Below are 13,470 nucleotides of genomic sequence, written 5' to 3' on the forward strand. Positions count from 1 at the left end.
GTAAATTACAGCATCATCTGCGAACAACCTAAGAGAACTGCTCAGGTTGTCACCCAGGTCATTTATATAGATCAGGAACAGCAGAGGTCCCACAACGCTTCGCTGGGGAACACCTGATATCACTTCAGTTTTACTCGATGATTTGCCATCTATTACTACGAACTGCGACCTTCCTGACAGGAAATCATGAATCCAGTCGCACAACTGAGACGATACCCCATAGGCCCACAGCTTGATTAGAAGTCGCTTGTGAGGAACTGTGACAAAAGCTTTCCGGAATCAACTTAAGATCCCCTGTCGATAGCGGCCATTAATTCGTACGAATAAAGAGCTAGCTGCATTGCACAAGAACGATGTTTTCTGAAACCATGCAGATTACGTATAAAAAAAAATAGATCATTCCCTTCGAGGTGATTCATAATGTTTGAATACAGTATATGCTCCAAAACCCTACTGCAAACCGACTTCAATGATATAGGTCTGTAGTTCGATGGATTACTCCTACTACCCTTCTTAAACACTGGTGCGACCTGCGCAATTTTCCAATCTGTAGGTACAGATCTATCGGTGATCGAGCGGTTGTATATGATTGCTAAGTAGGGAGCTATTGTATCAGCGTAATCTGAAATGAACCTAATCGGTATACAATCTGGACCTGAAGACTTGCCCATATCAAGCGATTTGAGTTGCTTCGCAACCCCTAAGGTATCTACTTCTAAGAAACTCATTCTAGCAGCTGTTCATGTTTCAAATTTTGGAATATTTCATTCGTCTTCCCTGGTGAAGCAATTTCGGAAAACTGCGTTCAATAACTCTGCTTCAGCAGCACAGTCGTCCGGTAACAGTACCATCGGCACTGCGCAGCGAAGGTATTGACTGCGTCTTGCCGCTTGTGTACTTTACATACGACCAGAATTTCTTTGGATTTTCTACCAAATTTCGAGACAATGTTTCGTTGTGGAACCTATTAAAGGCATCTCGCATTGAAGTCCGTGCCAAATTTCGCGCGTCTGTAAATTTTAGCCAATCTTCGGTATTTCGCGTTCTTCTGAACTTTGCATGCTTTTTCCATTTCCTCTGCAACAGCATTCGGACCTGTATTGTGTACCATGGGGGATCAGTTCCATCTCTTACCAATTTATGAGGTATGAATCTCTCAATTGCTGTTGCTACTATATCTTTGAATTTGAGCCACATCTCACCTACATTTGCATAGTCAGTTCGGAAGGAATGAAGATTGTCTCTTAGGAAGGTTTCTAGTGACACTTTATCCACTTTTTTAAATAAAATTTTTTTGCGTTTGTTTCTGGTGGATTTGGAAGAAACGGTATTGAGCCTAGCTACAATGACCTTGTGATCACTAATCCCTGTATCAGTCATGATGCTCTCTATTAGCTCTGGATTGTTTGTGGCTAAGAGGTCAAGTGTGTTTTCGTAACCATTTACAATTCGCATGGGTTCGCTGCTCGAAATAATTTTCAGAGAAAGCATTTAGGACAATCTCGGAAGATGTTTTCTGCCTACCACCAGTTTTGAACAAGTATTTTTGCCAACATATCGAGGGAAGGTTGAAGTCCCGACCGACTGTAACCATATGAGTGAGGTATTTATTTGTTACGAGACTCAAATTTTCTCTGAACTGTTCAGCAACTATACCATCAGAGTCTGGGGGTCGGTAGAAGGAGCCAATTATTAACTTAGTTCGGCTGTTAAGTATAACCTCCACCCATACCAATTCACACGGAGTATCTACTTCGACTTCACTACAAGATAAATCACTACTGACAGACACAAACACTCCACCACCAATTCTGCCTAATCTAATCTAAAGTGCACTTTTACCCATTTGTCTAGACAGTCACTGCCAGAAATTGATGCAACTGTTACAGAAGTGTGCCTCACCTGTGGACCCTTTACGAGGAGCTCGCCAGTTTCTCCAGGACCCTGGTCGGTGCCGTCCTTCAGCGAGACAATGCGAGCCTTCGTACCAGGGGCCAGTTGGCCACAGCTGTCATACTTGCTGGTGGGCCTGTCCAGGGGCATCACGGTCACCACAGGGGACGATTCAGTCATCCCAAAGCCTGGAATGTGAGCAACATCATAAACTTGGCCTTGGAAGGTCTTCAGTGGTTTGTAAATAATGAACAAGTTAAGGATGAAATGTAGCAAAGTGGAACTGCTACACTTGCTCTTACGTGACCCCTAACATAAAACTGGTTTTTATTTTGATCATGTGCTTGATACACACAAGGGGTAGCTATAAAGTTTTTAATGTCACCTAAAAAAATAGAGTTGTGTACTTAATGTTTTGTTGTTTGCAGGCTCGTTTATAGATGTGATAGACACTGGAATCCCAATGTCACCATACTTCAGCATACTACTAGAGGGGTAAAATGGCACAGCACCATTTTGGTTTTGTTCTGTGGCAGTGTGCTACAATATGGTGGCATGGGGATTTCAGTGTGTACCATATCTACAGACACGTTCCTGAAAACAACACAAAATTAATTACAAAACTCTAGTTTTTTAGATGACAGTAATAACTTCATAGCTACCCCACACATACTGCATTTACATAAAGTATCCTAATCTTTTTGTTAAGCTGTAATTTTCTAAATATTATTCTTCAGAGAACCATTTACACACAGCTGATTACAACCCTGTTTCTATACTACATAAAGAACATCTCGCCGTTTTCCAAATTTTTTATTTAGGGGCACAGTATTACTCAAAAATGTTATCACACAATTACTCAAAATTTTGTATTGCAGACACTTCAAAAATTCAATGCTTGTTTATAGCCATTAGGTTATCTATACCTAAAAATGTATACTTTTATTAGGGAAACATGCTAATCAGAGAAATATTTAGATTTCTAGAAACTTTTGGGTGAGATTTATTAACAAAGAGAGATAGAAGTGTGTTCAAAATTCTAATCACTAATTCATTCATCATGTTATGGATCCCTATCAAGAATGAGAACCTTCAGGAATGTGGACAAAGTATTAATTGACAGGACAAAGCTGTCATAAGAAGTTAATGTCTAAACTGTATCAAAATGACTATCAGTATGTGGCCTCAGGACTTCTTGGCATATATGCTGCCTCCCAGGTTCTTGAGTGTACTGCTGGATCCAATCACTGAAGGTCCACAATATTTTGGTAAACAACCGTTCTGCCATTATCAGATGATGCTGATGGAATGATGTGTCTGCTCTGTGCTGGCAGTATTTATAACTGCTGGCCCAGAATTTGTGCCTCACCAGCTCCATTTGCGCTTGGTCGTGTACACTGTGTGGCTGCAATAGCAGGCTGGGGAGGGGAAAGTGTCTTACTTGCCTTCCTCCCACTGTCTCTGTCACATCTTGCATCTAGATGTCATGCTCTGCTGTAACAGAGCTTAGTATTGACTCCCATACTTTGCTCATTTGGAAGCCTGTGTCCCTGTTGTTTAAATTATCAGTCATATGGATTTAAATTGGTCATTGGAAAATGCAGCTCCAAAATTTATTGGTAGCAGGCAGGACTTTCATTTACTGGTTATTCATGTTATATCCATATTCAATGCAGTGTTCTGCTACGGTGGACTTGTTGGGCTGTAGTAAGCAGGTGTGGCACTCATGTTCTGTACATCAATGTTCAGTTGTGCAGATCATTTGCCTAACATAAGTTTTTACACAGAACTTCGTACACCCACACATCTTTGAGACCCAGATCAACGCCATCATAGCAGAATGTGACATCCAGATGAGCGATTTACGTTGTTAGTGTTAGTACAATGCACTTTCCTCAGACACTACTGTACTCATTTACTGTGGCATCACCATGTGTTTCTTATAACAGTCACAGGAGGCCAAGTGAAATAAAGCTGCTTTATCAAAACAACAGCAATAGTGATGCTACTCTTTGCGAATAACAACACATTAAAGGAATACAGAGAAGTTATCTTTCTGCACTGGGGTTTAAGGATATCATTCGGTAGTTTGAAGTAACTGGCAAGTTGGGAATTGTTCCTGGAAAGGGGTGACAGCCAGTGGTGCTACAAATTTTTGAAGAAGTTACTGTTGCAATGGCTGAGAATGCTGGAGGCAATGTGGAATCTTCAAGAAGTGCACGAGCTGTGTCACGACATCTGAAGGTTCCATGATCCACCTGAGATGTTTTGGGCAGCAGTAGTGCAATCTCTATTGCTGTTACAGGCTGTAGTGGATGCAGACGATTGCCACAATGAGCAACATTTGCAACCTGGAATGTAAACATGGTATGCATCTCATGTGGAAATTAAAATGTCATTTTTCCAATGGTTTATTTGTTATTTATTTTCCACATTGCCTTACAAATGTTTGCATGGAGTCTTTGTCCTATGGTCACTCATTTTTTATTGGGGGCTCTCTCAGGTAAGGACATTTTAATTATAACTGTAGTATTTCCTAGGGATTGCGGTTCCACAGTGAAGTCGGCAACCTAAAATGAAAGACTCTAAGATACTTTGGCTCAACACTCCCCCATTTTTGAGAAGACTATCCCTAAGGCTCACATCACACAACTGACTCAAGATTGAAGGGATTCATAAATAATAGGAAACTGAGTGATTTTTATCATCAACTATGCAGCTGGCAACAACGTATTTTCTACTTCTATCGGCTTCACCTGATTTAGTACGACTACCTTTGATTACCCTTGTTTTGCTCTTCTTACTGTTCATCTTATAACATCTTTTCAAAACATTATTCATTACGTTCAACTCTATTGTTGTCTGTGACAGAATTACAGTGTCATCAGAAAATATAAGTTTTTGCACAGAACTTGGTACACCCCCACTTTTTTGAGACCCAGGCAGAGACCAAAGCAGAACATGACATCCAGATGCGAGATGACACAGATGGCATATGAAAGGCAACTGCGATTCTTCCCCCCCCCCCCCCCCCCCCCCAAACCATGGCAGCTGCACGACCCCCTTCACCAACAAACGCAGCATGAGGTCTGCAAGGCCTGAACTCTGAACTGGCAGGTATAAATACTGCCAACACACAGCAGACACATCATTCCATCTGCACCACCTGATGATGATGGAATCATTGTTTGCTGAAATATTGTCGACCCTTGATGGTGGCCCTGGCAGTACAGCTGTGAATCTTGGAAGCATTTATAATGATACTGCTTGATGCTAGTCATTCTTATTCCAAGCAAATTTAATGAAGTGAGTTAGTAAGAAAACTGCTACTTTGGAGAAAGCTGCCACCTTCTTAATTTCACAATACCAAACAACAAAAAGTAAAGCTCTGTATTGTAGCCCAGATAGATCAAATGGGACCAATTGACCATCATGTCATCCTCTGCAATGGCATCATTTGGATGAGCCTGGAAGGCCAAAGTTGGCTTTTTTAACCTTGAGAACCACTACTTATCAGTCTGCACTCCGTCTTCAGGCCACAAGAGGCCCATCAGGACCATCCGACCGCTGTGTCATCCTCAGTTGAGGATGCGGATAGGAGGGGCATGTGGTCAGCACGCCGCTCTCCAGTTGTTATGATGGTTTCCTTTGACCGGAGCCGCTACTATTCGGTCGAGTAGCTCCTCAATTGGCTTCAGAGGCTGATTGCACCCCATTCCACTCCTTGCTGGTGCAGTACTGGAAATTGAATCTAGGTCCTCTACATTGCTATTTGCCATTGCTAACACAACTTTTTAATCCATGAATCTAGATGTTAAAGTATTTTACAGCTCAAAGCAGAAAAAATAATTTTCCCATTGTTGCTAATGTGAATGAGGATCACAAGAAATATGGTACAAATCAGTAAGAACATTAACTTTTTGACTCTCTGGCAGCTGCTTCATTTGGAGATTGTACTACAAATATTAACTGCAGTTTTCTTATGCTACAGCTTTCAATTCCTTGCCCTTTCTCCATTACTTATACTTATGTATTCTGAGCTCATGTACCACGAATCAAGTGAAGTGATGCAGTAGTTAAAACATTGCAATTCCATTCAGAAGTACATAGGTGGTCATTAACATTTACATTTTTCATAGTTTCACTAAACTGCTGAAGGCAAATACTGAGATGCTTCCTCTGAAAAGTGCATAGCTAATTTCCTTCCCCCATTCTTGGGCAATCTATGCTTGTGCTCCACCACAGATGATATCATCATTAATGAGATGTTAAAAACTAATCATCTTTCTTCCCAATATCATGACCATGTTGTAGTAAGCAGGCTACTCAGTGTTTACACCTTAATTGGCAAGCAGCTGAGTTACAAGTAACTCAGTGCTGATAGGTCACAACATGTATCTACATCTACATTTACATTGGTATTCTGCAAAACACTGTGAAATGCGTGTCAGAGATAATTTCCCATTGTATTAGTTACAAGGGTTTATTCCCATTTCATTCACATGTGGTGTGTGGAAAGAATTATTGCTTGGACATCCCTCTGTGCACTCATTTCTCATTTCATTTAATCACTGTAATTAGTTTAATCTTGTTTAATTCCCCATGGGAAGAAAGATCAGAATTTAATATCTTTTTGACAATGAGTTGATTAGTCTCTATGAGAGTGCTGGATAGGAAGTTGAAGTATTTTCCTAGAGTTTAAACAAGTATGCTGTAATCATCATTTTTCATTTCTTAAAAATATAATTAGCAACAATTTAGAGTATTTACAGAACCAAGATAAATGTTGTGGAACCATGGGGAACATTCTTCCAATAAAATAAAATGAAAATGTTTGTTCACTATTGTAATTATGGAGCATATAAAATTATACGAGGGTGATTCCAAAAGAAATACACAATATATTGTTTTCTTTTTTTCATAAATCCTTATTTTGTTCTATGTCTTTACAATTCAAGAAAGTCACACAAACATTCTTCCTACTTGTATTCAAATTTAATTCAAGCTGTTTCTGCAAATAGCACTGTCGTGGCACTCGGTCAAGACGGCTGCCACACTTGGTGGTCATCTGAAGCAAGAAGTTCATGTGCTGTGTGACAAGACAGTGACAAACATTCACAAGAGCTCAAATAAGGTGTATGGGATGATGCTGTTGATCACTGTGCAGTGAATCATTGGGTGAGCAGGTCATCTGGCGATAGGTAGCATGCCAGTACTCGGGTCTGTGTGAGATCAAGCACTTCACAGACTTCTGACAATGTGCAGCATATTCACAATCTGATTTTGGCAGAAAAATGCATAACAGTGAACAAACTGTCAATCTGTGTGTGAGGAGGAGAAGTGAGTGTGTGCAAAGTAATGAGACAGTTGAAGCTGAAAAAGGTGGGTTCTGAGACAGTTGACGGATGCACATAAGGAAAAATAGAGGACAGCGTGCAGTGAACTTTTTGAAAAATACATAAAATAAGGGAAAGTCACTCGCCGATGGCAGACTGATGAGTGGAGCATGGAAACAGGTAACAGGAAATTGTGCACACACTACCTTTTGAGCTTTTGCTCTCTTTCTAGTAAAGGTACACATTTTCATACAAATGACAACATGAACTTTTCCAAGCAACTACTCCAGTGGTTGTGGCTGTAGAACAAATGAGAATTCTGGAGATGACTAACTTGCAAGAATTGTGATAGGAAATGAAATGTAGCTACATCACTCTGAACCAGAGACAAAATGGTAATCAATGGAATAGCATTGTGCAAACTCGCTGAAGAAGAAGAAATTCAAAACTGCACCTTCAGCAAGAAAAGTGGTTGCTACTATGTTTTTTGTTTCAGAAGGACTGTGAATGTGTCACATCTGACAAGACTGGCCAAAAACTTGATGTTTTTCCGTTGCATAATAATGCCCAGCCAGAGGCCAGTGAGAAAACTACCACCAAGATAAAAAAGCTTTGGTGGACAACATCAAGACACCTACTCTACTGCCATGATTTGGCACTGTGCAGTTACCACCTCTCCTGCAAATTGAGGAAATCCCTTTGTGAAATGAAGTCTGAAGATTATGACTCCCTCATGAAGGCTGCTAAGTAGTGACTCAAGTTCACTAGTTGTGACTGCTACCGTAAAGGTATACAATCCTTAGTTCCTCATGGGCATAAGGCAGTTGAAGAGGCTGGAGATTATAAGGAAAAATGACATTTTGTCTTCCAAGACTTAATATACCATAAAAATATCAAAGATATGTAAAATAAATAATTTATTTAAAAAAAAACATTGTGCATTTCTTTTGGAGTGAGCTTCATCTAAGCATAAGTAGAAAACATTTTTGTTAAAGATACACAATAATTTTTCCAGCAAAGGACAATAAATGAAAAGTAGAATTTAATGGGAAATGTATCATTGAAGTTGGCAGGGGTTTTCATCTGAAGTCAGGATGTTGTTTCTTTGTTATTCCTTTCAGCTGGGGCTCTACCACAACAATGTATAGATGGGCCAGATGGAACAATTCTGCCATGTTCTGCACTTCTGTGGAATCTACAAGCAAGTGGGAACTGCATCACCAACTTGTGCACCATGCATTGTGGGAAGCGTGTAATAGACAACCATCATTTGAAGAGACACTGTGTCAAACACACTGGGTACAAGATATTACTATGAAATCAACTATTCAAAAATATTTTAAAAAGTTCTGATTAAATTCAATTTGTTCATTGCAGTGTGCAAAATTTGCCTGTTTATCAATTGAAGACATAAAATCTGAAAATGAGCCAGTCCGTGATCATATTTTTGGCACTTTATTTTACATGTCTGTCTTGATCACACAAACTTTTACACTTCACTATTACTAGTATTGGCTACTGCCATCTTCAGATCATAAAATATTCTGATGTAGTATCAACATCAAACTAAACATTTAGGGACATAGTAAGTGAGCACATACTATGTACCTACATGTTTAGTTTGATGGTGATACTACATCAGAATATTTTATGATCTGAAGATGGCAGTAGCTGAAACCGGTAATAGTGAAGTGTAAAAGTTTGTGTGATCAAGATGGATCTGAGAAATAAATTTGCTTGTTTCATGCCAAGTTCATCCCTGAGTGATGTTTTTATCGTCATATGTTCACCAAATACAATTGTATTCTGTGAATAGATGTGTTCCTTGTACTGAATTTTAAAATTATACCTAGTTTCCCATATATAGGAAGCTGTTGAAGACATTACAGTTAATTTTATAGACACCTGAATGTAAAGTTTGTCTTGCTTCTGAGGTCTTTCATGACAATATCACATTTTGCAAGTGTTTTTAATTTGAAAACCAGTTCTGATGTTAGACTAAAACAGCTTTAGATTAACTGTGAAATTTATCCACTGACAGTCATGTCAACATATTCAGCTTCTTGTCTTTATCTCACTTTATTTTTTCTTTCAGTCTTATTGAATATGTTTGTGAATTCGGTTTTCTTATAGCCATTAGGTCCTTTTTGGATCCTTTGCTAGGAAAATTATTGTGTGTCTTTTATAATCACAGTTTTTACTACTGCTTGGTTCCTTCGCTTTTTATAATTTTATATTGTTCCTAATAGCAATAGTGAATGACCATGTTCTTTTTGTTTTATTGGATGAGTGGTCCTCAATGTTCCAGAAATCATTTATATTAGTTTGTGCTTGACTATATTTAAAAATGTTATAGTTTCTTAAAAAAATACAAAAAATTGAAATGTCCTTCTGGGACATGTAAGCTGAGCATTCTGTCACCCTCTATGGACACAACAGTTCCATTTTATAAGCACAAGACTCCATAGAGGAATTTTTAGATATAAATTAAGAAAAAAAAAGAAAAAATATTAAAAAAATAAAAATAAAAATAAAGAAAAACAAAAAACACAAAAAAATAAAGTTGTTATATTAACTTAAGTATGTTGTTAAATTAACCTAATTATGTCATGTATTGGAAAATTCGACTCGTTCCACATCATTACGAAATATCGTATTCATGATCCATGGAACTAGTATTAATCTAATCTAATCTAATCTAATCTAAGCAGGCATAGCAATTGATGTCAAGTTACAAAGATATGGGCATTAGGTGACTGATCAATGTGTCATTTTTGTAACAAGATACTTGGTATTATTTAATAGTAATTTTGTATTTTCTCTGTTTTACTTTATTAGTTTTTATAATGATTCATAAGAGTAGAAACCAGTAAACTGCCATCAGTAAATTCAATGTGACCAAGAAAATTGTGAATATGAGGCATGTTTTTTTAGTAAGTACCGTTTTTATATTTAAAAAAAAAGTGCTAAGATATCCCAATAATTTTATTTTTACATGAAAGCCTGTACCTTAATCTACCTTTCTACATAATTTGTCAATATTGAGGCACCTGTCATAATGTTGTACCAGTTTTTGAATACCCTCCTCATAGAAGTCTGCCACCTGACTTGTTAACCATTGTATCACCACTGTTTTGAATTCTTCATCAAGACGCTGACCACCCAGGTGTTTCTTCAAGTGCAGCAACAGATGGTAGTCACTGGGCACAAGATTGGGGCTGTACGGAGGATGATCTAGAGTTTCCCATCGAAAAGATGTGATGAGATCTTTGCTCTGATTCACCATATGCGGATGGGCATTGTTTTGCAGCAAAACGATACCCTTGCTCAACTTCCATTGACTTTTGCTTTGATTCTGGTGTGACATAAGCCATCCATGTTTCATCACCCATAACAATTTGGCTTAAGAAATCATCACCGTCATTGTGGTAGTGCTCAAGGAAAGTCAATGCACTGTCTAAACGTTTGGTTTTGTGCACATCCATCAACATTTTCGGTACCCAACATGTGCTCAATTTTCGGTAATTCAAGTGCTTGGTCACAATGCCATACAAAACACTACGAGAAACATTAGGAAAGTCATCCTGCAAGGAGGAAGTTGTAAAGCATCTGTTTTCTCTCACATTATTGTCCACTTCCTGCACCAAACTTTCATTAACGACCAAAGGACGGCCACTCCATTGTTCATCATGCACATTTGTGCGGCCATCTTTAAATGCTCTCACCCACTTTCTTACCATTCCATTACTCATAATGTTTTCTCCATAAACTGCACAGATCTCACAATGAGTATCGATCGCTTTTAGGCCTTTAGCACTAAGAAATCCTATAACAGTTCGTACTTCACAGTCAGCAGGACTCACGATTATCGGAGGCATCTTAAACACCCAGAACACAATGTAAACAAGGAAGAATCATACTGTAATGGCTTCAGTGCATAGATTAAGGTACATGCTTTCATGTAAAAATAAAATTATTGAGATATCTTAGCATGTCCTTTTTTAATTTCAGCCCGGTACTTAGTTAAAAAACATGCCTCGCAAGAAAGCAGCTCACATTAGCAAACATGACTCGTTTGTAAGAGGCAGGTTTAAACACTTAATATGACTGTTTCTCATCAATAACAATTCTTTGGCAAACTGCAAAAATACTGTAGAGTGGAAAAGGTAGCTGATCAAAGAACCAGACATAAGCAATTAATTTTTTTTCTTCTTTCATAGTAATCAATGCACTGATGCCAATGCAGATGTACACTGGTGAACAAGAACATTAAGACCATTACCTACTATGAGATTTGTTGGCAGCTGGTGCTGCTGCAAGGTGTGAAATGAGGAGTAACATATTTAAGTGGAGCAAAGCTGAATGAGGAATCATTCTACTGATGATACATTCTGAAAATGAGAAAACTGACAGATATACTGCATGTGATCAAAAAGGAGCAGGACTGATTTTCTGTAGGACAGACAAGCCAACAGAGGGGAGGCTGACTGTCTGGTATGTTGTGATGGGGATCTACACAAAAAGAACACAACCTCTGGCAGTAGTGTGTAGGCCTGGAGAAGGCGGGACAATGTTTCCTGTGAATCGCTGTGAAGTAGTGTCATCACATGCAGCGTGGAACAGAATCTCAAACAGCACTATACTGTGAAGTTTTGCTTCCAATTTGTAAAAGCTGTCTCAGAAACCTTCAATAATGTGCTTACCAGGGATGAAAGTTGGTGCTTCCAATATGACCTGGAGACGAAATGCCAAAGTTCGGAATGGCACGAGAACGTGTGCCCGTACCCAAAGAAGGCCTGGGTGAGCAAGTCCGGAGTGTAAACCGTGCTTCTGGCCTCTTTTGATCATTGTGGCATCACTCACAAGAAGTTTGTACTTCCTGGGCAAACTGTGAATGCACACTTTTATGTGGAAGTGCTCAAGAGATTGTAAAAATGAGTCAAGCACGTGTGGCCAGACATTGCTCATTCCTGGAAGCTCCCCCACAACAATGCTCTCTGCCACACTATGCCTTTCTGCGAGAGCAGATGTCTCAGTATGGCACTGCCACATTGCCTCACCCACCCTACAGCCTAGATGTGGTTTCACCAAACTTCTTTCTCTTCCCTCACCTGAAACTGGACATGAAGGGATAATGTTTTGACACTGACAAAGATGTCTGAGACTATCGGCTGCATACTGGTCAGCAACTTCCAAAAGGTGTAGGTGGATTGGTAGACACCTTATACTTGGTGTGTCAAAGCACGAGTGTCCTACTTCAAAGACTATTAGGGATCTGTACTGATATGTGCAATAAATTAATTTGTGAAAAAAATCTGCCCTGCTACTTTTTGGTTGCACCCTGTAAGCAATTTTGACAAAGGGAAGATTCTGCTGGCCTGGGGAAATGATCATCTCAGAAATGGAGCTGGTCAACTGCTTGCCTATTACTGTCAAGAGAACCTATGGAAAGTAATTTAAGGATGCTGAAACCACAGAAAGGCAATAAGGTGCTGAATGTCCACCCCTCATCACAGAACTTGGAGGTTGGGGGCTTACCCACTCTGTAAAGAAAGTTAAATGGCAATCTGTGGCAGGCATGATGACAGAGAACAATGCTGGTGCAGGAATGAACGCTTCAGAGCACACTTTTCAGTGCAGATTGTCAACTCTCTACATGTTCCCCTGTTGACCTAATGACATTGTCAGCTGTGACTGCAGTGGACACAGGATCATTAAGATTGGACTGTCAATCAATGGAAATTTGTCACCTGGTTTGGATAAATCATTTTACTTGTTGCACCAGGCTGATGGTCATGAATGGCTACTTCAAAGGCTAGGAAACATACTTTGTGGTACAGATGCAGGCCAATTGGGACAGTATTATGCTATGGGAGACATTCATCTGGGCTTCCATGAGACCTCTTGTAGTAACAAAATACTCCATGTTTCCTGTGGACTACGTGAACATTATTGCAGATCACATGCATCTCTTTGTGCTTGGTATCTTCCCTGACAGCAATGACACCTTCCAACTGTGTGATAGCTAACTCCATCTGATGTCTTAGCCACCAAAAATGCCTGATCTGAATCTGAAGGAATACATCTGAGATGCTGCTGGACACCAGCTCCACACCCACAAGGCACCGGCCTGTAATTTGTGGGAATTATCTGATCTGTGCACAGACATCTCTGCACATACATCTCAAAACCTGCTAAAATCTTGTCAAATCCACGCTATAAAAACTCACTGCTGTATTGC

The 13,470-nt window shown here is 39.4% G+C and overlaps 1 protein-coding gene across 1 annotated transcript in view; it reads right to left on the bottom strand.

Moving 5' to 3' along the window:
- The window catches only part of LOC126210659 (probable 4-coumarate--CoA ligase 1), a 505,973-nt gene that overhangs the window by 96,439 nt on the left and 396,064 nt on the right, over positions 1–13,470 (bottom strand). Inside the window, exon 6 of the mRNA XM_049939990.1 lies at positions 1,903–2,081. Within this exon, the coding sequence (XP_049795947.1) occupies positions 1,903–2,081 (179 nt within the window). The remainder of the gene's footprint in view (positions 1–1,902; positions 2,082–13,470) is intronic.

Source organism: Schistocerca nitens, chromosome 10, assembly GCF_023898315.1.
Source record: "Schistocerca nitens isolate TAMUIC-IGC-003100 chromosome 10, iqSchNite1.1, whole genome shotgun sequence".
Classification (NCBI taxonomy): domain Eukaryota; kingdom Metazoa; phylum Arthropoda; class Insecta; order Orthoptera; family Acrididae; genus Schistocerca; species Schistocerca nitens.